General features: G+C 35.7%; 2 protein-coding genes across 4 annotated transcripts; both read right to left on the bottom strand.

Annotated features, from left to right (window-relative positions):
* Nucleotides 1-9,975: 9,975 nt before the first annotated feature.
* LOC114272230 (uncharacterized) lies at nt 9,976-10,341 on the bottom strand. The gene has a single exon (XM_028213892.2). It carries the CDS (start codon nt 10,339-10,341, stop codon nt 9,976-9,978), a length of 366 nt encoding a protein of 121 aa, XP_028069693.2.
* Nucleotides 10,342-14,060: 3,719 nt separating this feature from the next.
* LOC114272213 (zinc finger protein JACKDAW) lies at nt 14,061-22,795 on the bottom strand. 3 transcript variants are annotated; one of them, XR_003632610.2, is made up of 5 exons: nt 22,150-22,795; nt 21,649-22,045; nt 20,370-21,435; nt 14,814-14,855; nt 14,061-14,339 (listed from the first exon to the last, which is right to left on the bottom strand). XR_003632610.2 is itself a non-coding variant. In XM_028213879.2 (4 exons), the coding sequence occupies exons 1-3, from the start codon at nt 22,280-22,282 to the stop codon at nt 20,382-20,384; spliced, it is 1,584 nt and encodes a 527-aa protein (XP_028069680.2). In that variant the 5' UTR covers nt 22,283-22,795; the 3' UTR covers nt 14,061-14,339; nt 20,370-20,381. The 3 variants fall into 3 exon arrangements, 2 of the variants coding, with proteins under 2 accessions (XP_028069680.2, XP_082755262.1); XM_028213879.2 differs by lacking the exon at nt 14,814-14,855; XM_082899136.1 differs by lacking the exons at nt 14,061-14,339; nt 14,814-14,855 and adding an exon at nt 18,280-18,521.
* Between the last annotated feature and the right edge of the window lie 2,797 nt (nt 22,796-25,592).

Genomic DNA, 25,592 nt, shown 5'->3' with positions numbered 1-25,592 from the left:
TGAAACAAACACAGACTGTCCCCTGACAAGATTCCTGAATCTGCAAATCCTTCTCACATGGGTCCAGAGTGCTTGGGGGGTAACAGAATTGTCCGAATCAATGGTGAAAAACTACCTTGCAAAAAGAAAACAAAGCAAAAAAGAAAACAAAAATCAGAAATTGCCCAGCACCTCGGCTCAGACACTAACAACACCAGTTATAATCATAAGTTGGAGAACTGTATTCAACACTAATTTTTGCCCCAAAACTGATGCCCAAACTTACAACTGATGCATACATTCCTATAGAGTTTCACTTTAAAAGCACATACCAGTTAAGTGAGAGACAAAACACCCCTATTATGGGATAGAGTTACCCTGCCCTAGTTTCGTCAAGAACTAGGGTTCATTATTTAAGCAAACTGTTTCACACAATCCTGAATTCGGGTAAGTAACCTGTCCTAATTTGGAACAGTCTCTATGGCTTTCAATATGCAACTAGGTCGATTGGTCAAAAAGGATACCTCAACAAGACTACCTAATATATCTCTCACACATAACAGCGAGAAGTGAAAGGAGGATCAAACGGTACAGCAATAGTCCAGATCCAAAGGTTATGTTCCCATCGTGGCAGAGCCCGCAACCAGTCAGCCTTTTGGCAAGCTTTTCCAAGCAAGCCTCCGGCAAACAATTCAGGAATAGCAGATGGCAAACACTATGACTTAGGCGCACCAATGCAAATGCGAATGCAAATACAAATGCAAAGAAACACATAAGTGTAGATAAAAAAAATATATCATGAGTTTGAGTCCAGTTCTCTAAATCCCTAGTAGAGTCGCCAGAAACTATGGCTCAGCTTTTTCACGCCCCCTCTTGGAAGCTCGAAAAGAAAGACCTACAATTCAGACTCCTGTGGTTCTGAATCTAGTCTCACAAGTGCAATGTGAAACTGATAAACACCAAAGAGTCCAAATCCGACAAATAGTTTTGGACAATTGATTTTGAATTAAAAATGCCAAAATTGGACTGCTTTACTAGATACAGAGTCGCCAACTAAATATTTTATTTTGAAGAAATTTAGGAAACCCATGACTCGTGCCAAAAGCCACGTTTCCGTCATCACTAAAGTTGCCTCGGTTTGGGAACTTAAGTATGAGTGGGGAAGGTCATGAATTGAGCACCTCCACTAGCCCAATCAAAGATTGGCCTCTACTAATCATGATATGATTTTTTTATAAAAATTATGTGCTCTTGTTTCGGTTATTAAACTAGCATTAGTATGTGATGCACACAAGCAAGTATAGACTAGTTTGCTCAAAATTGGAACAATTCAACTCATGTTTGTTTGAGAAAATGGTTTGAATTCGCTACCTCAAGTGGGCTTAAAGTTTGCGGATTTGCCACCAAACATAGTGGGCTTAAAACGTGATTTGTCACTCAACAAAGTGGGCTTAAAACATACATTCGTTGAATCGTTCCAATTCAAACAACAAGCCTTCATCCACAGACATTCAAGCAGTTTAGCATTTAAGCACATAGCCTCACGGTAAGCATGCTGGACATGACAACATTCACATTTATGTGAGTATGCTAAAGCATAAAACTCACTTAGTACTCCAAGCCAACAAAATATGCGTTAGAAAACTATGCATGATTCTTAACTATACAAGATGCCTAATGCAACGCATGCAATATGCAACTAATAGGCTCGGCTACTAATATGGCATATGGATCGATTTGAATAACATGCGATTAAACACGTATTCAAATAAGATATTGAAATGGTAATGCAGTTTGAATGATGCGTCGAGCCTCGGTGCATGCAATACAAATGAATGGATGCAAGCATAAGGTATGCTAATTTGAACATGATGCTCCTAAACTAACCATCGAAAGCGGTTAAATAAAAAGGAGAAAAACGTGGGGTTGGAAGACATAAACGCACGCACACACACTTATTACAACATTACGCCCTTAAGAAGGAGGGTCCGAATGAATAAAGCTAACTAGCTAGCTAAACTAAGCTAATTATTACAACACGTCGAATGAATAACGAGCTTACTCTAAGCTAGTTAATTAAAACAATTAAATAATTAACTATCTAAGCTAATAAATATTACAAAGCAAACTAATTAGCTAAATACTTAACTAATTAATTACAAAGCAACGAAACTAATTAATTACAATATGAATTAATTAACTACTCTACCTAAATAATTACAACTTTAATTATTTAGCTACAACTAACTAACTAATCAATTTAAACAAATGAATGCTCGGTTTCCACTCGAAGAACACCTGCTTTTTGCTTTCAATTGCCTCTGTTACACACCCTATGCATTGGTTTTCCTTCTCCAGATCAACTCTGCTCTGCTTGACAAGCTTTCTGCCAAATTTTCATTGGTGGTCGGCAGGCCAGAAGTGGTGGCCGACTAGCCACCAACAAGGGATTTCGTCCAACAGTGGTTGTTTGCCGGCCAATAGCAGTGGCCGACTGGCCATTGGTGATGCTCCTTTTTTTTTTTTTTTTTTTTGCTATAACAGAGAGCAAACAAGGCAAAGAAGAGGCATTCTCACAGGTTGTTTGTACTATGGCCCCGTTTGATGTGGCTGTTAAAAAAACTTATAGAATATAACTTAACATATTATAGATTATGACTTTAATCAGAAGTTGTTAATTTGTTTGGTGTAGCTGTTGGATTATAGATTTAAGTTGCTGAGTAGTGTTTGTTAAATAAGCTGTGAAATAGCTTTTTCAATTAATTTTTATTTTTTATTTGCCTATATTTCTCATAAAAAATAATAATAATAATCTATAGTCCATTTGGGTCTTTTTCTATTTTTAAAAAAATAAAAAATAAAAAAATTTAAGAGTAGAACCAAAAATTAACATGTTCACAGCAGAAACTGATAATCAGAAGCAAGGGGTGAGCAGCTTCTCAGAATCAGTTTTTTTGAGTTAAAATAAGCTATTAGAATCAGAAGCTGTTTGAAATAAGTTTAACCAAACAGTCCAAAATAACTTTTTAAAAGTTAAAAGCCATAAGTTAGCTCTGAAAAGCTGAAACAAACACCCCCTATGTATCACCCCTTATCATCAACACAAGCTCAAATGAGTGATATATTTGGGCCTCAAACCATCAATCAAGCAATTTCCATGCATGATGGCTAAGGGACCAAATTGTACAAGTTTATTGAGTGCAAAACAAGACTCAAGTGCCATCATCTTATCATGCATGATCAAGGGCAATGGAGACCTAGGAAAGTGGCACATTTAATCACTTTTGAGTATAAAATGTCCCATTTTTCTTGTGTTCAAATTAACGTCCGATTTGAACACATGCAATGCAACATAAAGAATGTTTACCTTGCCACTTTTACTTGCCAATTTTGTTTACACATTTTAGTTACCGAATCATCCTTTAATCAATTTGTCATTTGGTGAGTGTCCTCTAAAATGAAAGAAGTGTCAACCAAGGGATAATGTAAGGCAAGAGAGAGATCATGCCATTGATAATGAACCCTCAAAGAGAATTAAACCATTAGGCATGACCTCAATCTCAAGCTTAAAGAATCCCAAGCTTGAAACAACCCTCAAAAGCAAATGAAAGAGTGAAGCAAAGAGTGCAGAGTTTAAGGTGCTGAAATGGAGTGAAGAACAACACTAAAAGATGCCGTTAACTCAACAAGAAGTGTCTAAGACCCTAAAACACCAACTTGTGAGGAATATTACACTATAACCATGCAAAACAAGACTCAAATGAACTAACCAGCCCAAAACAGAGCTAAAGCAGTCGATTTCAGAGGCAAAAACATGCTGGACTTGAGCCAAGTTAAGCTAGAAAAACATGCTAACATGTGAAGCTAACTAGGCATGCAAACAAGACACAAGAAGGGAAGGCTAACCCCTCCAAATTTGGACTTTAAAGTGAGTTTTTTGCCACTAAAAACCTCTGAAATTAAGTGGTTTAAAGGGCCAAAAAAGTTGGTTGAAAGTGATGAACAAAGGCGCAAGAACTTTACACACAAAGAAGTAAGAAGAGTGAACTACCCCCTAACTAGAAATGGCCTCAAACCACCACCTTTAGGCCACAAAAACAGAGCTTTTTACAGTTCAAAATCAGGCCAAAAACAGTTGAAAGAGATGGAAAAATAAGCATGCAAAACAAGTGTAAAAGGGGAGTGCTATACCTCTTGAAACAAGAAACAATTCTAGGCACAAAGTCAGGTCAAAAACACCTTCTAAAGCTCCAAGAAGGCTTCTAAGGACCTTAGCTCAAAGGTGGTCAAGTTTGATTAAGGGTTGATAGGCAAACTTGAAGTGTATCTACACTTGTATGCACAAAAATTCAAGAGAGAGAGAGAAATGTAGAGAGAGAGAGAGAGAGAGAATTTTGTTCCAAAATTTCTAACCCTCTTCAATGGGGGAGAAGGTCCCATATTTATAGAAAAACAAGCTTTTGGTTGAGCTATATCAGTCCATACATGTGTATGGTGATCAAGCTGATTGTGCCAACAGTTGGAATAGTTGTCAAGAAAATATCTGCAAAAAAAAGTCACCAATGGCCAACAGGCCACTAATGTGGCCGGCCGTCCACCAGTGATGGCTGACAGGCCACTTGGGTGGCCAGCAACCTCAATTGGTGGCCGGCAGCCACCAAGGGTTGCAGGCTAGAAGATGTTGGTCCAAAACAGGGCACATGGAGGTTTGAAGGTTCAAAGACAGGGCATTCCGCTGAGGACTTCGTGTACCAAAATGAGCACAAACAATCACAATCATCGTGTGCACCTACGATGACATCCAAGTCTTGAAGACGGTAAAAAATGGGGTGTCTACAGTCTCATGTTCAATTCTTTTTGGGTGAAGAAGTATTTCAAGCTTTATGGTCGGTATACACCTCGCAAGTCACACCACACAAATAGTATCGCCAAATTTTCAAAGGCAAACACCACGGCTACTCATTCAAGGTCATGTGTCGGATAGTTCTTTTTATGTGGTCGAAGTTGACGAGAGGTATAAGCAATCACTCGCATCCTAAACCTTTGTAGGAGGCATCACTATAAATTTGAAACCCATCGGTTCCGTTAGGCAAGGTCAGAATTGATGCAGTCACTAGTCTAGTTTTCAAGTCTTGAATGGCCGATTCCCGTAGATCATTCCAATCAAATGGTACATTTTTCTAGGTCAGTTGGGTGAGTGGCAAGGCAAGCTTAAAGAAATCTTTCACAAATCTACGATAATAGCCTGCAAGTCCTAGAAAACTTCTAACTTCAGACAAATTAGTTAGCCTTGGCCAGTCTACAATGGCTTCAATTTTCTATGGATCCATTGATATACCATCCTTGTCAACACATGTCCCAAAAATGCTATGTTGTTGAGCCAGAATTCACATTTGGACAATTTTGTATACAACTTCTTTTCTCTCAAAATCTGTAAAGAAGTTTTCAAGTGCTGTTCATGTTCTTCCCTGCTTTTGGAGTAAATTAAAATATCATCTATAAACACAACGATAAATTCATCAAGATATCATCAATGAACACAACGATAAATTCATCAAGAAATTGTTTAAACACCCTGTTCATTAGATCCATAAACGTTGCAGGTGCATTAGTTACTCCGAAGGGCATTACCAAAAACTCATAGTATCTGTATCTAGTTCTGAATGTTGTTTTCTTTACATCTTCTACTTTGACCTTTAATTGGTGATACCTGAATCTAAGGTCAATTTTGGAAAAGACTTGGGCTCCCTGAAGTTGGTCAAATAAATTGTCTATCCGGGGTAGAGGATATTTGTTTTTAAAAGTTACTTTATTTAGCTCTCTGTAATTTATGTACAGTCTCAAAGACCTGTCTTTCTTTTTGACAAACAAAACTGGAGCACCCCAAGGTGAAGTGCTCGGTCGGATGAACTTTTCTCATGCAGACTCAGGCATACCAGGTGGTCTAAACACGACAGATTTACTCATGCAATCAATGGTGGAATAGTATTTCGTTAACCAATCCGTACCAAGTATGCAGTCAAAATTATCAATACTCAATGGTAACAAATCCACATACAATGTCACATGTCCAATTACAATATCACATGTCGGGTAAACATAAGTACATACCATAGGACCTCTAGAAGGAGTAGTCACAGATAGTAAATAATTCATAGGTTCTAATGGTCGAGTCAATTTTCGTGAAATAGCATGCGACACAAAAGAGTGTGTAGAACCAGAATCTATCAAGACATACGCATTTTGAGCATAGATGGAAATTATACCTGACACCACAGATTCGGTGTTTTGTACATCTTCAGGCACTAATGCAAACACTCTCCCTTGCCTTAGTGTTTCATTCCTGGTATTGCCCCTAGTATTAGTTCTTGCATTGGTCCTCGTTACAGGAGCAGATCCGGCTGAACTTGCTCCAGGATGGTTAGCATTGTCAAATCTCAGCGGAAAATCTCTAATCATGTGGCCATTCTTTCCACACCGAAAACACGCACCTGAGGCACGGTGACACGTACCTGTATGCTTCCTTCCGCAATTGGGGCAGTTTGGAATAGAGCCACTACTATGGCTAAAGCTGCTGGAGGATCCCGTATTTTGTCATTTTGAAAATGACCGGCCCTTCTTGAAATCAAATCTGGATCGTTTACCCTTCCATTCAGTTGTCGGAGTTGGAGCTTGTTTCTTTGCTGCCAAAATGGCCTCTGCCATCAATGCTTTTTCGTGCATTCTTGTAATTAGTATCCACCATGTGTGGAGCAAATCGAGCCAATTCAGTGAATTTAGCTTCATGCTCCGCTACGAATATTCTGCCTTGCATAATTTCATGAAATTCTGACACTTTTCGATCTATGAAGCATTGGAGAAAATACTTGTTGTACAAAATCTCATTAAACTAAGTCCACGTCATGTTCCCATTATTAGTTCAGATTAGTAACCACCATCTCTGAGCTTCATCTTTTAACGTGTAGGTGGCCAAAATTTTTTTTTGTGTTTCGGAGTAAGGAAACACTTCAAATAGTTTCTCCATTTCGAGCAATCAGGTTTCTACCTTTAAGGGTTCAATGCCACCCAAGAAAGTTGACGGTTTCATCTTCATAAACTTCTGAGTCAGGTTGATTATATCATTGGTATCTGGCTCATGTTGTGCTAGTGGAGGCAGAGGGGGCAAAGGTTATTGCCTCTGTTGTTGTATCAGTGCTTCAGTCAGAGCTGCAAGCATATATTCCATATGACTCATGCGAGCCTCAAAGGATTCGGTGGCATCATTACTTCTTGTATTTTCCATTGCTATAGGTAAACAGAGCACTATAAACATAGGCAAATAATCATTTTCACAATATTCAGATCATTTATTTCAATTTCATTTGTTCATGGTCAGGTTCAATTTTCATATTTAAAGAACACACACACTCACACATGCAGATTAAACGCCTCTACTTCTTACTAGGACATCCTAAGCTCATATGGACCCGTGTGTGCGGTAAAACATGTGCTCTGATACCGCTCTGTCGTAACCCAAACCCGCCCCTATAAGTTTAGGGTCGTAACTGACCAGTAACCCTTGGATTACCAAAGGCCTCTGACTAGATTAACATATAATTAGAGGCTGCGGAAGCAAAAACATATGCAGTCCATTGAGCTGTGCTGACATACATGGGACAAAAATTTAAAACTTTGATGAAATATATACATATATGACGTCAAATCCACATAAGTCTTGCAGCGCCGTATAAGGTGTGTGGATGAACAAAAACAAAACAAAACATTCTACACAAGACAACTCTAAGCATGGTTCACAAAACTTGACTTCTTAAACGGGAACCTCCTTGGGAGGCTTGGTAGCTGGTCGACCCAAAACTCACCAGGCAGTAGCTTAGGCCTTGTCACGCGCCGACTCACCTACATACATAATATAACAGTGAGCAGAAGCCCAGTGAATAATAACAGAGTAAAGGGTTAAATGAATGATGTCCTAACAGATTTAGAAAATAAAAACAAATTCGTTTTCATAATCTTGCTTGAATCGTATACGGAAATCAAAATTCATACTTGTTCATATGGGGTACATCCATTAGCGCTAACAAATCAAATACAAAGTATTAAGGGTCATACTTGTCAGTTCCATAAAGAAACCTCCGGTACTAGGAACAGATAACATACTTGTCAGTTCCATAAAGGAACCTCCAGTACCGAGTACAGATAACATACTTGATGCTATGGAATTGTTGCCATGAATAGTTTTCAATATATGGACTATCATTCATTGTACAAAACATAATTGGTCCATAAAACAGATCTTATTGCATCATACAGAAAATAAATAACATAGTTTTATTAAGTTATTACTCATAGATGGCTCTAAACAAAACAACAGAGCAGACAAATCAGTTAACTTGCGGCGCATGACCTACACAGATACAGAACGAATACGTACTAAATTACACACCCAGAATTATTAACTTAGTTATTTCTTCTTTCGGTGTGTTTCTATTTCTTATCCTCATTATTATGTCTTAACTAGGACTTAGGAATGCCTAGGATGCAACGAGGATGCTGAAATGCACTTGAAAACACTTAGGCAAATATGCTGAAAACAGGGGCCTCGCCCTAGCGCAACTTCTTTCGCTCGAGCAGAGGTTCCAGAGTGGTTGCTTGAGCTGTTTGCAAACTTCTGCAAAAGCACTGGTTGCTTAAATTTTTTACTCAACGGTCGCTAGATGGTCGCTTTAGCGTGAGACTAAGGTTTTCGCTCGAGCGCAACTCTCGTCGCTCGAGCGGTCTACAAAAATGTTAAAATTCTGGAAGCATGCAATTTATGCTCGAGCCAACTTTTGGTCGCTTAAGCGGAGGTACAAAACACAGAGTGGTCGCTCGAGCGCAGGATTTGTCGCTTGAGCGGAGATGCAGAATCTGGAATTTCCAGATTGCTTTTCACGACTCAAAACTCGATTTCAAAGCTTCAATCTTGTTCATTTTGGCCAAGAACTTTAGAAAACATTTGGAAACTTATAGGAAAACTTGAAATGATGGTTAATTCGAAAAACTAAGGCCCAAACACAAATCAATTCTCCAAAATCAAAGTGAAACTTCATGTCTCTACACATGCTTGTAATGATATGAATTCAAAACCTCTAAACCATGCACAAATGAAGTGTTAAAGTGTAAATTCACCATGAGCTCCCATAATTGAACAAGAATAGGCCCTTGTATGTGAGGATTAGTTGAAATCAACACTTGAAATTCATGAATTATGCATGCATGTGTGGTATGAGTTACATTCCTTGATTCCTAGCTTAATTTCCATGCTTAACACTTCATCCACTAGAATTCTTGCACTAAAGTCTTGATTACAAAGCTTAAGGACAAAATTCTTACCTAGAGTCTTAGATTCACAAGTGTAAAAGCTTCACCTCCCAAATTCTCTTCAATTCTTCAACAATTCCTAACAATTCTCCTATTTTCTAACTTTGATCTCAATTTCTTTCCTTCTCTTTCTTTCTCTCACATTTTGTGCTTGAAGAGTATGAAGTGAGGGTGTGAAAGGAATTAATGGAGTCAAAATAGCCTTATATAGGCTCAATTAAGAAGGCTTAATCAAAATTGGTTTAAGAATGGTTAAGTATCATTAATTTATTCTAATTATTTCATTCCAAATCGAAGTTCAATTAAACCTATCATAAAATTTTAAAAATCCCAAATAACACATAAATCAAGTCAATTTCTTGCTCGGATGTCGATAAGGCCTTCAATTCGCAGAACAAAACATAAACACAAATAGATATTCCTACAGTAGGCAGATATAAACACAAATAATGCAATGCACATGGAAGTAACTCAAGATTTCATCTTAATTACTTATTAAGCATTTTTAATCATGGTTTAACAGTTAATCACAGGTCAGGTTGTTACAGTCTTCTCCTCTTAAAGAGTTTGGTCCTCCAAACTCGAATTACCTTCATTTCGAAAGAATATCGGGTCCAAAGGAAACAAATCAGGGTATCACTTTATCATGTCCTCTTCCGTCTCCCATGTTACATATGTCTCTTCGTGGTTTTGACAATCTATTTTCACTAAGGGGATTTCTTTGTTCCTCAATCTTTTGATATGGCGGTTCACAATCTGAATTGGCTTCTTCTCGTAGGTGTAGTCATCCTTCAAAAGCACATGTATTGGTTCAATAACATGTAATGGATCTTGTAGATAGTCCCGAAACATTAAGACATGAAAAACATTATGCATATGTTCCATCACTGGTGGTAAGGCTACCCGATACGTCACCGGGTTGATTTTCTCAAGGATTTCATATGGGCCAACATATCTCGGTACCAATTTGCCTTTCACTCCAAACTGCGTTTGGGCTTTCATCGGAGTTACTTTGATAAACACGTGATCCCCGACATTATGTTCTCTATCTCTTCTTCAGACATCCGCATAACTCTTTTGGCAACTTTGTGTAGTTTTCAATATCTGTTGAATCAGTTTCACTTTCTCTGTCATTTCTTGCACAAGTTTTGGTCCCAATAATAGTCTATCACCCACTTCGGCCCAACAAACTGGAGAACGGCATTTCCTTCTGTACAAAGCTTCATAAGAAACCATTTCAACGCTTGAGTGATAACTGTTGTTGTAAACAAATTCGGCCAACGGAAGATAAGTCTCCCAATTCTCTTAGAAATCCAACACACACATCCGCAACATATCTTCCATGGTTTGATTGGTTCATTCAGTTGGGTCGTCTGTCTATGGGTGATAAGCACTGCTTAGCTTCAGTTCAGTCTGCAAAGCCTGTTGTAAACTTCGCCAAAACCTTGACATGAACTTCGAATCCCTATTAGATACAATGGATACTAGCACCCCATGCAACCTCACAATCTCATTCATATAAATATTAGCCAACTTGTTCACGTTATAAATAGTTTTAACAGGTAAGAAATGTATAGATTTAGTCAAACGATCAACGATTATCCAGCTAGAACCCATACCTCGAGTAGAGTGAGGCAATCTAACAATGAAATCCATCGTAATGTGCTCCAATTTCTATTTTGGTATTGGAAGCGGCTAAAGCAATCCAGCAGGTCATTGATGTTCAGCTTTAACTTGTTGGCAATGCAAACATCTTGCCACATAGTCAGCGATACTTTTCTTCATTCTAGGCCATCAGAAATTCTGTTTCAAGTCTTGATACATCTTTGTATTCCCCGGATGCATAGCAAATTTAGAGTTATGGGCTTCAGTCATAACACGTTTTCTCAATTCAGAATAGTCTGGTACACAAAGTCTACCGTGAATTTTCAATACATTGTTCTCCAACACAAATCCCGGCCTTGGCTTTGAGTCAATCTCGCTGGTAATTTTCTTCAGAGACTCGTCTTCAAGTTACTTCTTTCTAATTTCTTCAATGATGGCATGTTGAGCGGAAATGGCAGCTAGGATTCCACCTTATTCACGCAACACAATTTCAATCTCATTTTTCTCTAGGTCACATAACAATTCTCTCTGGCCTGTAAGCAAACATGACAAATTTCCAATAGATTTTTGGCTCAAGGCATCCACCACTGTATTAGCTTTTCCTGGATGGTACAAAATCTGCAAGTCATAATCCATGATCAATTCAAGCCATCGTCTTTATCTCATGTTCAGTTTTTTTTAGGTGAAAAAGTATTTCAAGCTTTTATGGTTGGTATACACCGTGCAAGTCACACCACACAAATAGTGTCACCAAATTTTCAAGGCAAACACCACGGCTGCTGATTCAAGGTCATGTGTCGGATAGTTCTTTTCATGTGGTCGAAGTTGACGAGAGGCATAAGTAATCACTTTACCATTTTGCATCAGTACACATCCTAAACCTTTGTAGGAGGCATCACTGTAAATCTGAAACCCATCGGTTTCGATAGGCAAGGTCAGAATTGGTGCAGTCACCAGTCTAGTTTTCAGGTCTTGAATGGCCGATTCCCGTTGATCATTCCAATCAAATGGTACATTTTTTTGGGTCAGTTGAGTGAGTGGCAGGGCAACCTTAGAGAAATCTTTCATAAATCTGCGATAATAGCTTGCAAGTCCCAGAAAACTTCTAACGTCAGACACATTGGTTGGCCTTGGCCAGTTTACAATGGCTTCAATTTTCTGTGGATCCATTGATATACCATCCTTGTCAATCACATGTCCCAAAAATGTTACGTTGTCGAGCCATAATTCACATTTGGACAATTTTGCATACAATTTCTTTTCTCTCAAATTCTATAAGGCAGTTCTCAGGTGTTGTTCATGCTCTTCCTTGCTTTTGAGGTAAATAAAAATATCATCAATAAACACAACAATAAATTCATCAAGAAATTGTTTAAACACCCTATTTATTAGGTCCATAAATGTTACAGGTGCATTAGTTACTCCGGAGGGCATTACCCAAAACCCATAGTGTCCGTATCTAGTTCTGAATGTTGTTTTCTCTACATTCTCTGCTTTGACCTTTAATTGGTGATACCCAGATCTAAGGTCAATTTAGGAAAAGACTTGGGCTACCTGAAATTGGTCAAATAAATCGTCTATCCGGGGTAGAGGATATTTGTTCTTAAAAGTTACTTTGTTTAGTTCTCTGTAATTTATGCACAGTCTCAAAGACCCGTCTTTCTTTTTTACAAACAAAACTGGAGCACCCCAAGGTGAAGTGCTCAGTTGGATGAACTTTTTGTCTAACAACTCTTGAAGTTGGACTTTTAACTCTTTCAATTCAAAAGTTGACATTCTATAAGGGGTCTTAGAAAATTGGTTGTGTCCTAGCTACTATATCAATGGTGAACTCAATTTCCCTATCGATTAACTCCCCAGGTAGGTCATTAGAAAATACATCAGGAAATTCACAGACCACAGGAATCGTTTCCACATTAGCACTATTCGAAGACACAGTCAACACATAACACAAGTAGCCCCAACATCATTTCCTTAACAATTTTCCGACTTTCATAAATGAAATCAAGTATGGCGGAGGAACTACCCCATTTCCAGATGTGAGAAGACAAGAGCTTAACCTATCTGAGTTGATCCCAGATCCGAGAAGACAAGATCTCAGCCCAGATGAGTAGTTCTGAGAAGACAAGAGCTCCACCTAGGTGAGCAGTTCCTAGATCTCAGAAGACAGGATCTCAGCCTACATAAGTAAGTCCGAGAAGACAAGAGCTTAACATAAGTGTACAGATTCAAGAGAAGAAGGCCTCAGCCTGGGTTGGCAAATCCAATATGAAAGGAGTTTGACCTAGGTGAACAATTTTGAAAAGATCAGAACTTATCAGAGGCGAACAGAGTTGAGATAAAACAAAGCTAACTCGAGATTAGAAGATCTTGATGGTAAGAGATTGTCGAGGCCTTGGAATGTGGCTTGATGAAATTTGGATCTCGGCTCTAATGATGTCAATAACTTCAACCGAAGTTAAGAATAAATCGAAGAAAATGACCATTGAAATGAAATCGAAGGAATGACCCTTGAGTGGGAAATGACTCCTGAGCCAGTTAACTTAGGCTTGCCAAGAAGGTAAAGCTGAAATTAAGGGATGTTCCAATGAGGAACTATGCGTTTAATTTAGGCTTGTCGGGAAGGCAGAGCTGAGCTAAGTTAAAGTGATGTTTCAATGAAAAACAAGACAAAACCGCCGTAATCTAGCTAGTTTGTACGAAAAGTCGAGGTAGGTAGTACTCTTGGCGCACTAAGGTTAAGCCTTAAGTGTTCTATTTAGATGAGCTAAAACGATAACTCTGGTCATGGATGTCTAAGTCAGACTTAGACAAGATTCAAATGATGTATTCCTAATATGAACCTAAGTTGTATTTACATTCATATTAGGGGGCAGAGAGAAAAGATAAGTTAATGAAGAATAAGTCAGTGATTTGAAAGTGATACTCAGTAAAATTTTCAAAAAAAAATTGATGAGAGGAATGTCACAACCCAAACCCGTCCCTATAGGTTTAATGTCGTAACTGGCCAGTAATCCGTGATTACCAAAGTCCTTCATGTACCAATCAAATGATCGAGGCTAGCATAAGCTAATATATCAGAAAATAAAACATCCAACGAGCTGTGAAAACATACATGAGACAAAATGCATTGTTATATATATACACATACATATCAATACATCAAGATACAACAAGTTTGCCAAAATACAACCAAGAAAGGGAGTACATTCCCATCATCAACATATGTGTAAGTAAAATGAAACTATTCATAACATGTGAGTGACTGTCAAAAGGGTGATCACCAGCCATCCAAAGCCTCGAACAGATGAGAACCTCACAGTGAGACACAAAAGGTAGCTTGACAAAAGTGGGGCAAGGTCGATACCACTAAGTCCCCTCTCGCACTGGATCACCTACATATACATATAATATAAACTCATGAGCTAGAGCCTAGTGAATAACAACAGTGTAAAAAGGTCATGAATGGTGTCCTTGCTATCGTGCAAATTGATCTGTTTTAGTATCACTTAGAAAATCAAAATCATATACTTAACAGATCCATATCTCATACAGATGGCATAAATATTATACGTGGTACATCCAATAGCAAACTAGTACATGCGGTCTTGAAGACCGAACGGATGGTCATGAAGACCGGCAATTAGTTATCATGGCCATCAATATAGTAAATAGGAGTTCCAAGAATTGGAACTAACAAAGATCCTTGTAATAGTAATAGTAAACAGGTGCTAAGGATGCCACAAATATAGTGTAAAAAAATAGGATCATCATTCATTAAGCAGAAGAATCATTTTAGAACAGAGGATAATATAAGGCAGAAAAGAAATACTTTTAGTTAAACATATCTTTACAACAGTGTTACTCACAGTTGGCTTCGCGAAACACATGACTGGGACGTGGCGCTTGACCTACACAGACATATAAACATAACACGTTTAATTCACCGTGCAACCCACTAGTTGTTATCATTACTTATTGATTAGTTGGCCTAATTGTTCCTTATTCTCTTTTAATGCTTGTGATACCCATGCAATGCATATGAATGTCAAATACATGTAAAAACCATGCTAAAGGAGGCCCAAACAAGGGGAAAATGAAGCATAAAAATGAGATTGGGCCTGCCAGACAGCCACAGGTGTGGGGCGCCTTGGCCGCACGTGCGGCACTCCCCACCGCACGTGCACCGAAACGTGCAATTTATGCAGAATGAGCAGCTCCTCTCCCCTGTTTTTCACACCTGCAGTTCTAGGTGTTGCAGAACCGAAAAGCTGCTCTATCTTTGAACTTCAACATTTCAAAAAACCAAACTCAAATTTGTACAAATCAAGGCCTGAAACCTACTAAACTATGAGGAATGAGCAACTTCTAAGTTCAAACCAAAAGCATAACTTCAAAACAAACCTATTGGCAATGAAAAAGAAAAGATCAAGACTTTGAGTGTAAAGCTAAAATCAAGAACCATAGAATTGTAACTTTTCCAACTCAAATCCATGAATTTCTTCCATCATCTACCAGTGGAACATGAATGATGCTATGTATGCTATGTATGAACATGAACATCTTTATTTAGGGTTCTTGACACAAACTACATTACCCAATTCCCATTTCACCTCAAATTCTATAACCTCTTGTGTAAGATAGATTAATCTCAAGGGTTGGGACAAGAATTCTTACATTTGATTATGGAATTATGGTAGATTGATTCTAATCCCCTCCTTCCCTCCTTGTTCTCTAAGCTCTAGAATTCTCTCTCTCTCTCTCTCTCTCTCTCTCTCTCTCTCAGGTTATATCTCTCTTTTCTTACTTGAGTTCAAACCTATATAAAATATCTAGTTTAATTTGGCTTAACCGTTTTTAATTAATGTAAACCATTTTACTTAAATGAGATTAATCCTCATTATAGCCTACTCTAGTTCAGCCCAATATAAGCACATAAAGGTGAATTAAGCTTATGGTTTAACGATTCAGACAGGTCTTTTCACATTCTAACATATCTGTCAACAGAGAGCACGTGAGTCACAATTAACCCATACATGGAAACATATAAGACAGATAAATCACATGGAAACACATAATTAAGGTAAGCCACAAAAGTAACAGTTAATTACAAAGGCGAGTGTTACAATGAAGGTATCCGATAACACCTATACCTGAGATGACATGATCCGAGATGATGGTTTTATCTGAGATGTTGACTTGCTTCGTACATTGATCTCGGATAGAAGCTTGGCCTTCTTGATAGGTCTTGGCGATTACTCTTGGCTAGTTAGTGCCTTGCTGGTTAGTGCCTTTACTAGTTTCTTCTTAACTTCGACAACTTTCTTTTCAATGGCTTTAGCAATGGCCTTGGTTTTCCATGCCTCGGCTTTGGTAGTAGTAATTTGGTCATTTTGCTTCATGTGCTTCTCTTCTAAGATGTTGAGTTATTGAAGGCATGAGCATGTTGGATTGACTATAAGGAGATGGAGTGGATCGCACAGTTATGACATCAGGAATGTCAGCAAGACCATGACAAGAGTTCGGTGAAACATGTTGTCATTGGTTACGGTGATGGTTACTTGCAGATAAGGCGATTGGAGGATTATCAAGATCTAAGGCTGGGAGCTTAGGACCTCTGTGTTTCTTGTTCCTGGTTCTAGTTGCAAGATTGTCACTATGTCAGTGTTTACACTACCATTGAGATGATGGGTTGATGCGTGGAGCAACTAATGAAGTGCTTGGCTACTAGTCTGGTTCAGGTGGTAGAGTTTGAACCTTGGGCACACATGGACTATTTATAACAATTAATGTTTCAAGAACAACGATGATGATTTGTACAGGCCAAGAGAAAGAGAGTCTGGGGACACAGAGAAAGACAAAATGGAAAAATGAAAAGGTTTTGTTGGAATGGAAAGATGTGACAAATTGAAATGATTCAAGTTTCTTGGGAGACGTGTGATGGTTGATGTTAGGTGATGGCTGATGAGGAAGCGTGTGTCAATTACGAGACGTATTGAAAACCAATAAAGAGGTGCCACGTCATGATGTTGGTATGACGGTTGAGTTTGTTTTGAGACGGCATTTTTCAAATCTTGATGTTCTTGAACTAGCACGTCATGATCTCAGCTAGTAATGCAATCTCGGTTGAGATGTTGATTTTGGATGAATTCTTGATTTTTGATGAGTGGACATTTGATTCCTTGTTTCATGAAACCGATGAGTCATGATCTCAGTCGGATGAGTATCTCTAACATATTGTTTAGCTGACATGTTAGAAAATCAGAAGATATAAGTTCCGTCACCTCAGGTTGCCGAGGTAATAGAACTTACGAGGTAGTTATGGGGACATTTTTTGGGTTGTCCATGTGGCAGAAGTTGTTAGCCGAGGTGCCACGTGTATGGACCAAGTCGTCAAGATATGATGTGATTATATCTAAATCTGTGATATTCGGATAGAGAACAAGAGTCCTAGATGACATTAAGCTACTTATTTGGATAGAGATGGGACTCTTGAGGAAGTTCATCTAATTTGAATAGTATGAGTTGTAATAGATGTTATCCTTGTAAATGATAGAGTCCATGAAGTGAAACTTCTAGGGGAAGTTGGACACTAACCATTATAAAATTGAGGCACCCCCGTGTGTTTAAGGTATGCTTTTATTTAAGACGCTTTATTCTGTGAGTTTATTACTTATTTGGTATTTTTGAGAGATTATTTGACTGGCTTGATCGTCAGAGTGCCCCTGCGTGCTCTCTAACTAAGTTTCCTGTTTGGTTATGTGGTCGACATCCACACTGCCTTTTGAGTGCACCAAGGCCTAGTTTAAAATGTCATAATTTTTATTTTTCAAATTTGTCTTTAGTTTTTTTTTTTTTTTTTTTTTTTTTTTTTTTTTGGGGGGGGGAGGGGGAGAGGGGGATCTAAAAAAAATTGATAAAATTTCAAAAAATAGTCACTAGAGAGACACACACACACACACAAAATTAAAAAAAATATATTTTTTTTTACTTATTTATTTATAGTCTTCAGTGGATTTTTTTTTTCAAAAAAAAAAAAAAGAAAAGTTTTTCTACCCATTCTCACCAAATACTTTCATAATAACAAATAATAAAATAAATAGTTAATTAGACCAATATCCCTTAACTGTTAGCGAATATTACTTTATTTCTCTCATTTATAAATTCAGAAATCGTACAAATACGTTTTTTTGAGATAATTTGAAAAAGGTGAAAGTGATACGTTTTTTATAATTAAAAATAAAAATAATATTTCCTAATAGTTAAGAGAATTTTGAAAAAATGGACAACTTCTAAAATCTTCTGACTGCTGAATTTAATAATAAAAAATATAGAAAAGAAAAAAGCTTAAGTTTGAAGAAGGAAAATAAGGTGGAAAACAACTTGGACCTAATCTCTCTAATGCCATGTTTGATGACCAATAATAGACATGATAGATATTGTAGAATTTGGAATAAGAAAATCAAGGATTGGTAGCTTTCACTGCGGAGTCAGTCAATTCGAACTGAAAGCTAAATATGAGTCCATCACATGACCCCTTGTATCCCAAACAAACCCCTCCTGAAAAGTATGCACAACTGCGCAAGAAATTAAAGTCATTGAGTTCGACCTCCCAATAATAGCATTTTTTTTTTCCTTGCAATATTTTAACAAAAATGTCTGGAACACATTACGGATAGCTTGACCAATCTCCTTCTCAGTTTGGTGAAAAGCAAACCACTTATTTCAGGATAAGAGAATTCACAACGGAATTACTTTTTTATGACTTGTGACAATTCTCAAAGTTATAATTGGCTCTTATACTTTGTTTGATTCACTATAAATATTGTAAAGGGAAATGACTTTAGGTAAAAAAAAATTAAAATATTTAAAAATATTTTTTAATTATTTACGAGAAAAGTACAAAAAAATAAAAGAATAAGAAAAAATATTTAATTTAATTTAAAACATAAATCATTAAATTAGATCTTCTTGTATAAAATTTATAACAAAATTAATTATTGTAGGGAAATAAGAGAGGATGCAAGTCCTTTTTGATAAAGAATCAGGATTCTCTCATTGAGGTTCTTACTTGACTTCTTATTTGTGGGTTATTGAGTCTACTTTTAGACTTAATTTTGATAATCTGAACCGTTTACATTTTAAGATTTGTTGAGTATATTATACCTGTAAAAAATCAAGTTGATCGGATATCAAAAAGTATGTGTTCGGAAAACTAACTAAAAACTATTTTTTTTAAAAAAATTTAATAAATAATTTTCCGAACACATACTTTCTAATATCCAATCAATTTAACTTTTTATAAATATAATATATTTAACAAATTTTAAAATATAAACAATTTAAATTATTAAAATTAGACCAAAAATAAGTCCAATAACACAGCAAATAAAGAAGAGGATCCTAATTCTTTGATAAAAGCTTTTGCAGTGGGAAAAGACAACACTGAGTTCTTTTAAATCAAATCCTTTAAAGGTTAAATTTTCCACATGCAGAGAGTGAGTACAAGAACGCCCGCCTTGTGATTGCCAAATTCGTTTTTTTGTTTTTTTTCTCTCTTCCAACATGCTATGGCCCCCTTCTCTGACAAGTCACAAGATCTCTCTTTCTCTCTCCTTCCCCCCGTGAGGTTATTGTATTAGAAATATTATAAAATCGAATATAATTCACTCATTTGAATATCATCCATATAAGAGAATTATTTGATTTGTGTAAAGAGAAAAATCGGAATTATTTGACAATTTTAAAATAATACTCTACACCATTCATCTTATAATACTTATTTAAAGCACAATATGTAAATGCTTCAAAAATATTAAAGTAATATTAGAGATCATGAAAAAAATATTTTAAAGATAATTATTAAAGATTTTCTATTATTTGATTACAAATATAATAAAATACTACACATTAATAAAATGAAAAAAAAATTTCATCAAACATATCATAATAATTTTTTCATAATTTCTAATATTATTCAAATACTAATCTCTAACTTGCTCCTCAAAGTCGCATTCTTTTATACACTTTGAGTCACCTTGATGTATTTTTTTTAAATTAAAAATTAATAATCCAAAAAAAATAAAATTAAAAGCATCTCTTTCCATTTTCTCAATAAGCAATTTTTTTCATATTTACACCCACGGAGCATGTTTTTTACGCAATTTTTACAAATTGGAAGTCGATAATTATAAAATGAAAGCTGAAAGTTCTCTCATCATCTTTTCAATGATTAGCCATTTCAGCTTATTAAAATTATTCTATTTTATAAACTATAATAAAAAAACAATATCAAATACTCTAACACAAATTTAAAAAAATAAAAAGATAACTATAAGCAACTTCATAAATTACACATTGAGTGTATGAAGTATCACAGTTTTATTAATCTTGAAATCTATGTTACAATAAAAGGGAGGACTTACCATATTTGAATCTCAGTGACTTCCACTATACTGGTGGTGGGTCAAGTCCATGGCTGAACCCATTGGTCCAAACTTGGCTAGCTCTTGTTGCAATAATGGCCTTCCTAGGCCTCCATGAACACCACCACCACCTCCTACACCAAGAAAATCTCTAGTCATGCTTCTATCAACTTCATTACAACTGGGTTTGCTTTTGCTTTGCTTCCCATTGTTTGGCATTAAATGGTCCAAATCCAAATTTCCTGTGCTACCCATTACTGAGCTTGATGAGTTCATAACATGATGCTCACCTAACAAGAACAACGCATCCCCATTACCAGTCCCCGGGGTCGAACCGGGCATCGAATTCATCAATTCACTTAAGTTCTCATCTGGGTCATGCCTGCTCTGGCTAAATGAATTGAAATCGGGAACACTTGAGAGAGATTGTGAGGTCACGAGCCCAAACCCGGTTCCGAACAAAGCCGAGCTGCTGCTGTTGTTGTTGTTGCTTCTGGTTGAGCCCATTTGAGCTGCTTTCTGCAATAGTGCAGTTGCAGACATGGAAGCTTGAGCTTGATTCTCATTCTGATTCTGATTATTGTAGTAGAAAGTGGTCATCGTTTCAGACAAACCACCTTTGCTCTCTTCTTCTTCCTTTAAAACCCGCGGCAAAACCGACGATGAGAGGTTGGGATTGAGCCACTGGGTCTGAGCTGCTGACAATCCAAACATATTTTCCGGCAAGCCCACGGAATTCGATGGCAAGTAAGCATTGGAAGAATTGCCAGTGATTCCAATGGGTTGGTGACGAAGATGAGAATTTCCATGGTCTAACCAAAGTGGTAGCCTAGGTTTTTGTTGAGCATCCATGTTGAGCTGGCCGGAATCTAACCCGACAAGGTCTTGCCGGAACACCGCCTGAAAATGGGGGTTTCCGGCAGCTTGATGAAGATTAGTAATTGCCCCATTGATTGATTGGTCTGTTCTGAAATTCATATTTTGTGTTATTGGAAGTGAAGTGAATCTTGCACTTTCTTCAGCTAATGCATCACAAAAGGCCCTATGTGTGATGAAGCTATCCTTCCTGTTTTTCATATTGTCAAAAATCAAAATCAACTTACAATAAAAGTTTTTTGATAATGAAATGAAGCAGATCTGAATCCGACCTATTTAATTTTTCTCTATCGCATTAAATTGGAATATTCTACCAGGTGAGCATTTATTTCTTTGACAAACTAATCATACATGGAACTAAAGAAAATAGTCTCATACAATTGAAGTACGTATATATGAATACCTGGAGAAGATTGTTCCGCAGTCACATTTATACTCTCTAGTGCCGCAAATCTTGCTATGAGCCTTCCAATCGGACTGAACCGCGTACTTTTTTGAGCATTTCTCGCACTTCCACTTCTTTTCGCCATGTTTTCTAGAATAGTGTTTCTTGATGCCGGTGAGGTCGCCGAGGGCTCTCGACGGATCGTGATGTATGCAGCTCTTTTCGGGGCAAAGATACACTTTCTTTCTGATTTCTTGACTTGTTCTTCGCTTGAGCTTCCATGGAAGATTGTGACCTCTTCGGTGAAGCTGCAAGTTTTGATCTCTTTGAAAACCCTTGTTGCATATTTCGCATACGAATCGGTTCGTTGCCATGAGAGACTTTGGCGAGAGAGCTATCACTTCTGCTTCTGGATCTGTTGGGAAATTGAAAAACCCATCAAGAAAACAATTCCAAAAAACCAAAACAAAACAAAAACTAGAAAAGGGTTTTGAAATTTGAAGTTGTTGAAGTGCTTGCCTGGTGTTCCTGGGAGATTTCTCTTTCGTTTAGCCGGATTTGAATTAGGGTTAGGGTTTGGAATTGGTTCTTGGGTGACAAACCCTGTGATTGTTGATGGAATTGAAGAGAGACTGCCATCATCAGACATCATTGTGTAACTGAATTTGGAGTCACTGGTTGGGTTGTGTCCCAAACTAGTATTAGCTCAAAAAACTGTGATAGTATTGACAAAAACAAAGAAAAAACAAAATATTTGTTGAACAGAATACCCTACAACACTTCCCCGGAAAATGAAGAGAGAAGCCCACAAAATAAACTTGGTTTCAACTCTCTAAAACTTAAAAGACTTCTTGCTCGGATCTTTCGTCCCAACCTCGTTCGAATCTTTTAGAAGACAATTCCACATACCATGAAAGCTAGTTGCTGTGTTTCATCTCTCTCTCTCTGTCTCTCATATTCCTTATCTTGCACGGCTTCTCCTAAAGGTCCGTCAGCCATAGACTCAGATGGACCACTTTCTCTCTCTCTCACTCTCTCTCTCTCTCTCTCTCTCTCTCTCTCTCTCTCTCTATATATATATATATATGTATGTATGTATATCTAGTTATTCTTTCATTATAGTTAAAAAAAAAAGTGTAATTTAAGAAGAGAGATAAGCTGCTTCAGTGTTATACTCATGGAATAAATATTTTATATTGGTAGCAGCTTAAAGCTCCTTTCTTTTCTTTTCTTTTCTTTCCTTTTTTTTTTTATAATTATTATGAAAAAATGTATATAAAATAAAAGGTTGATTTAACTCAAATCAGCAATTAATAAGTTGGGTGAAAAATTACTTGTCAAAAGAGGTAATAATATGATAGGAAGCAAAGCTATTACTACTATTAATTAATGAAAAAAATTTAGAAAAATGCTATGAACCATAGTTTAAGTGCCTGGAATTTACCCTGAGTAATATTGTATGGTTCAGATTAAATTTATATAGTGTGGGTTCAAGTGTAAAATAAATATGAAGTACAAGATGACAATTTTAAATAATTTTTGGATAGTTAAATCTAGATTTGTAGTATTACTGAAATATTTATATTGTTGAGAATTATATGATTAGGTTAGTAAGAGATATACCTCATTTGGAAATAAATTATTTTAGTAAATTTTTTGACTTTTTAGCTAAAATATGGGCTATTTTAGCAACATGCATAAAAAATTAAAAGTCAACTTTTAACCTATTTTAAGTCACATTACCTCTCATGTGAAACAATAAAAAAAGCTAAAAAAGTTAAAAAGTCAACTTTTACGCATCTCTCCAAAACAACCCTATGTGGTGAAAAAAACTAATATGTTTGTGATAACTTTTTAACCTTTTACAGAAAAAATTTAAAAAATAGAAAGAAAATAAAATCTTTAACTTTTTGTATAATTTGTTATTTTTTAACTTTTTATTATTTATTTATTATGATTGTCATATCAAAATTTATTTATTTTTATATAGAATTATCATAGGATGTTTTGTCATATTTCATTTCAAACCAAAACATGACTTATAATTTTAAAATTTTCACTATCATATTATTCTTAATGTTATTTTTGTTTAAAAAAATTATTTATGCATCATTTTTTTTCAATGAAAAAGGTTAACGTCAACACAATAATTATTATTAAAAAAATAAAATGTTAAAAAAATTTGAATTTCAAAATATTTCTCAATTTCACACTTTTCAAAGTACTTACATATTCTTCAACAAAATTTTCACGTTTTGATGTATTTTGTACATGTCCATAGAAATTAATGGCAACTTTAAGTAGTTATTAGCAAAAAGTTATAATTTTTATTGGGATTATTTAAAGGTGATATTTTTATAATTAAAAGTCATTTTAGAGAATTCTTTATTTCAAATATGATGTTCAAATTAAACACATTATTTTATAAAAAAATGATTGATACACCGAATTTGAACTTGCGTGTTTCACCTGAATTTTATAAATTGAATGACCAGTTAGATATCTGTCAAACGATTGGTCAATCACAATTATTACTTTTGTCAATTACAATTGACCGATTAGACGATCGAACAATTGATATCTATAAATTTAAATTATTTGGATGAGTCAAAATTCAATAGAGGCAACATCGTTCTAATTTAAATTCAATTTATGTATGTTATATTACATGCTTTTTGGATTTAATTAAAGTTCATTTTAACTCTTCTTAAAGAGATATGATGATACTACTCAATCAAACTTGATCTTTGAAAAAGGTGTTAAAAAAGAAAAGTGTAATGCCTTTACAGCCATTCATCAGGTAAAAATGATTACACTATAATTTGTATTTGGACCATTGTAGAGAGAGAGAGAGAGAGAGAGAGAGAGTGAAAATGATGAGAGAGAATGAGATATCTACGGTGCAGTCCGTGAAGTCCAGACTTGGCGATTCCATTGGAGGGAAAATTATATGGTGGTATCGGGGCAAAATTAATATAATTTTTCAACTTGTTTTTTATTGGAATAATTTCACATCAATGCGTATTTGAAAAAATATGATTTAATTTGTGGTAAATTTTATAAGCATTAAAAAATAAAATTATAATATTTTTCATGATTTTGTAATTAAGTTTTGAAAGTACGTCTCACAAATAATTTTTTATTTTTTATTAGCTAAAATATTAAGATTTATCACTTTTATGTTCACTTTTGATAGTTAATTGAACAAATGTCATCCATTTTTAAATATTATTCTAAAATTACCAAATAACTTCTGCTAAATTCAAGTATACAAAATATTTTTATAAAAAAAAGATACAAATATGAAACAAAAGGTAAGCATTGTACGTGAGCTCTACCTTTGTGAATTTCATTCCTTTATTTTCAAGAGAAATTACAATTTAGTATTTTTTTTTTTACAAGAATACATATTTACGAAAAAAAAATTATGCATTTAATTATTAGTATTTGTAAAATTATCATAGATATGAAACTTTTCTTTTACATTTATACTTGTGTATCATTCTGTGAATTTTTTTTTAGAGAAAATTGATAGCAAATCCAATCTAAGGAGAGTATAAGACAATATGTCCAGTGAATATTTTTTATTGGTAAGAGGTTCATACTTTGTAAAATAAGATATTTTGTTTCCAATTTTATCTATTGACTTTTCTTTATCTGATTGACTTTTTGTTGACTATTTATTCAAATATATATCTATCTGTTCAAATTTTTTTTCTTATCTGTTCAAAATTTTCTTATTTGTTTAATTTTTTTCCCTATATGTTCAAAATTTTTCCCTTATCTGCTCAATTTTTGCTATTATCTATTCAAATTTATATCTATTTGTTCCTATATGTTGAAATTTTAATTCTATCTATTGAAATTTTTTATTTTATCTATTGAAATTTTATTTGTTGAATTTTTATTTGTGTGAAACTCTGGTGGTGTTTGGGAAGTGATTTTTTTTTTTTGGGGGTGGC

Source organism: Camellia sinensis, chromosome 12 (genome assembly GCF_055761805.1).
Source record: "Camellia sinensis isolate YWXY chromosome 12, ASM5576180v1, whole genome shotgun sequence".
NCBI lineage: Eukaryota > Viridiplantae > Streptophyta > Magnoliopsida > Ericales > Theaceae > Camellia > Camellia sinensis.
Note: the sequence above shows the minus strand (reverse complement) of the source record. Positions and strands in the feature narration are given on the sequence as shown.

What these genes read in the sequence shown, in the direction of transcription:
- LOC114272213 (XM_028213879.2), bottom strand. Translation starts at nt 22,282, where the DNA reads ATGATGTCTGATGATGGCAGTCTCTCTTCAATTCCATCAACAATCACA. An exon ending in AAATCTCCCAGGAACACCAG is followed by an intron (nt 22,046 to 22,149) that starts GCAAGCACTTCA and finishes ATTTCCCAACAG; the next exon opens with ATCCAGAAGCAGAAGTGATA. An exon ending in TGCGGAACAATCTTCTCCAG is followed by an intron (nt 21,436 to 21,648) that starts GTATTCATATAT and finishes TATGAAAAACAG; the next exon opens with GAAGGATAGCTTCATCACAC.
- LOC114272230 (XM_028213892.2), bottom strand. Translation starts at nt 10,341, where the DNA reads ATGAAAGCCCAAACGCAGTTTGGAGTGAAAGGCAAATTGGTACCGAGA.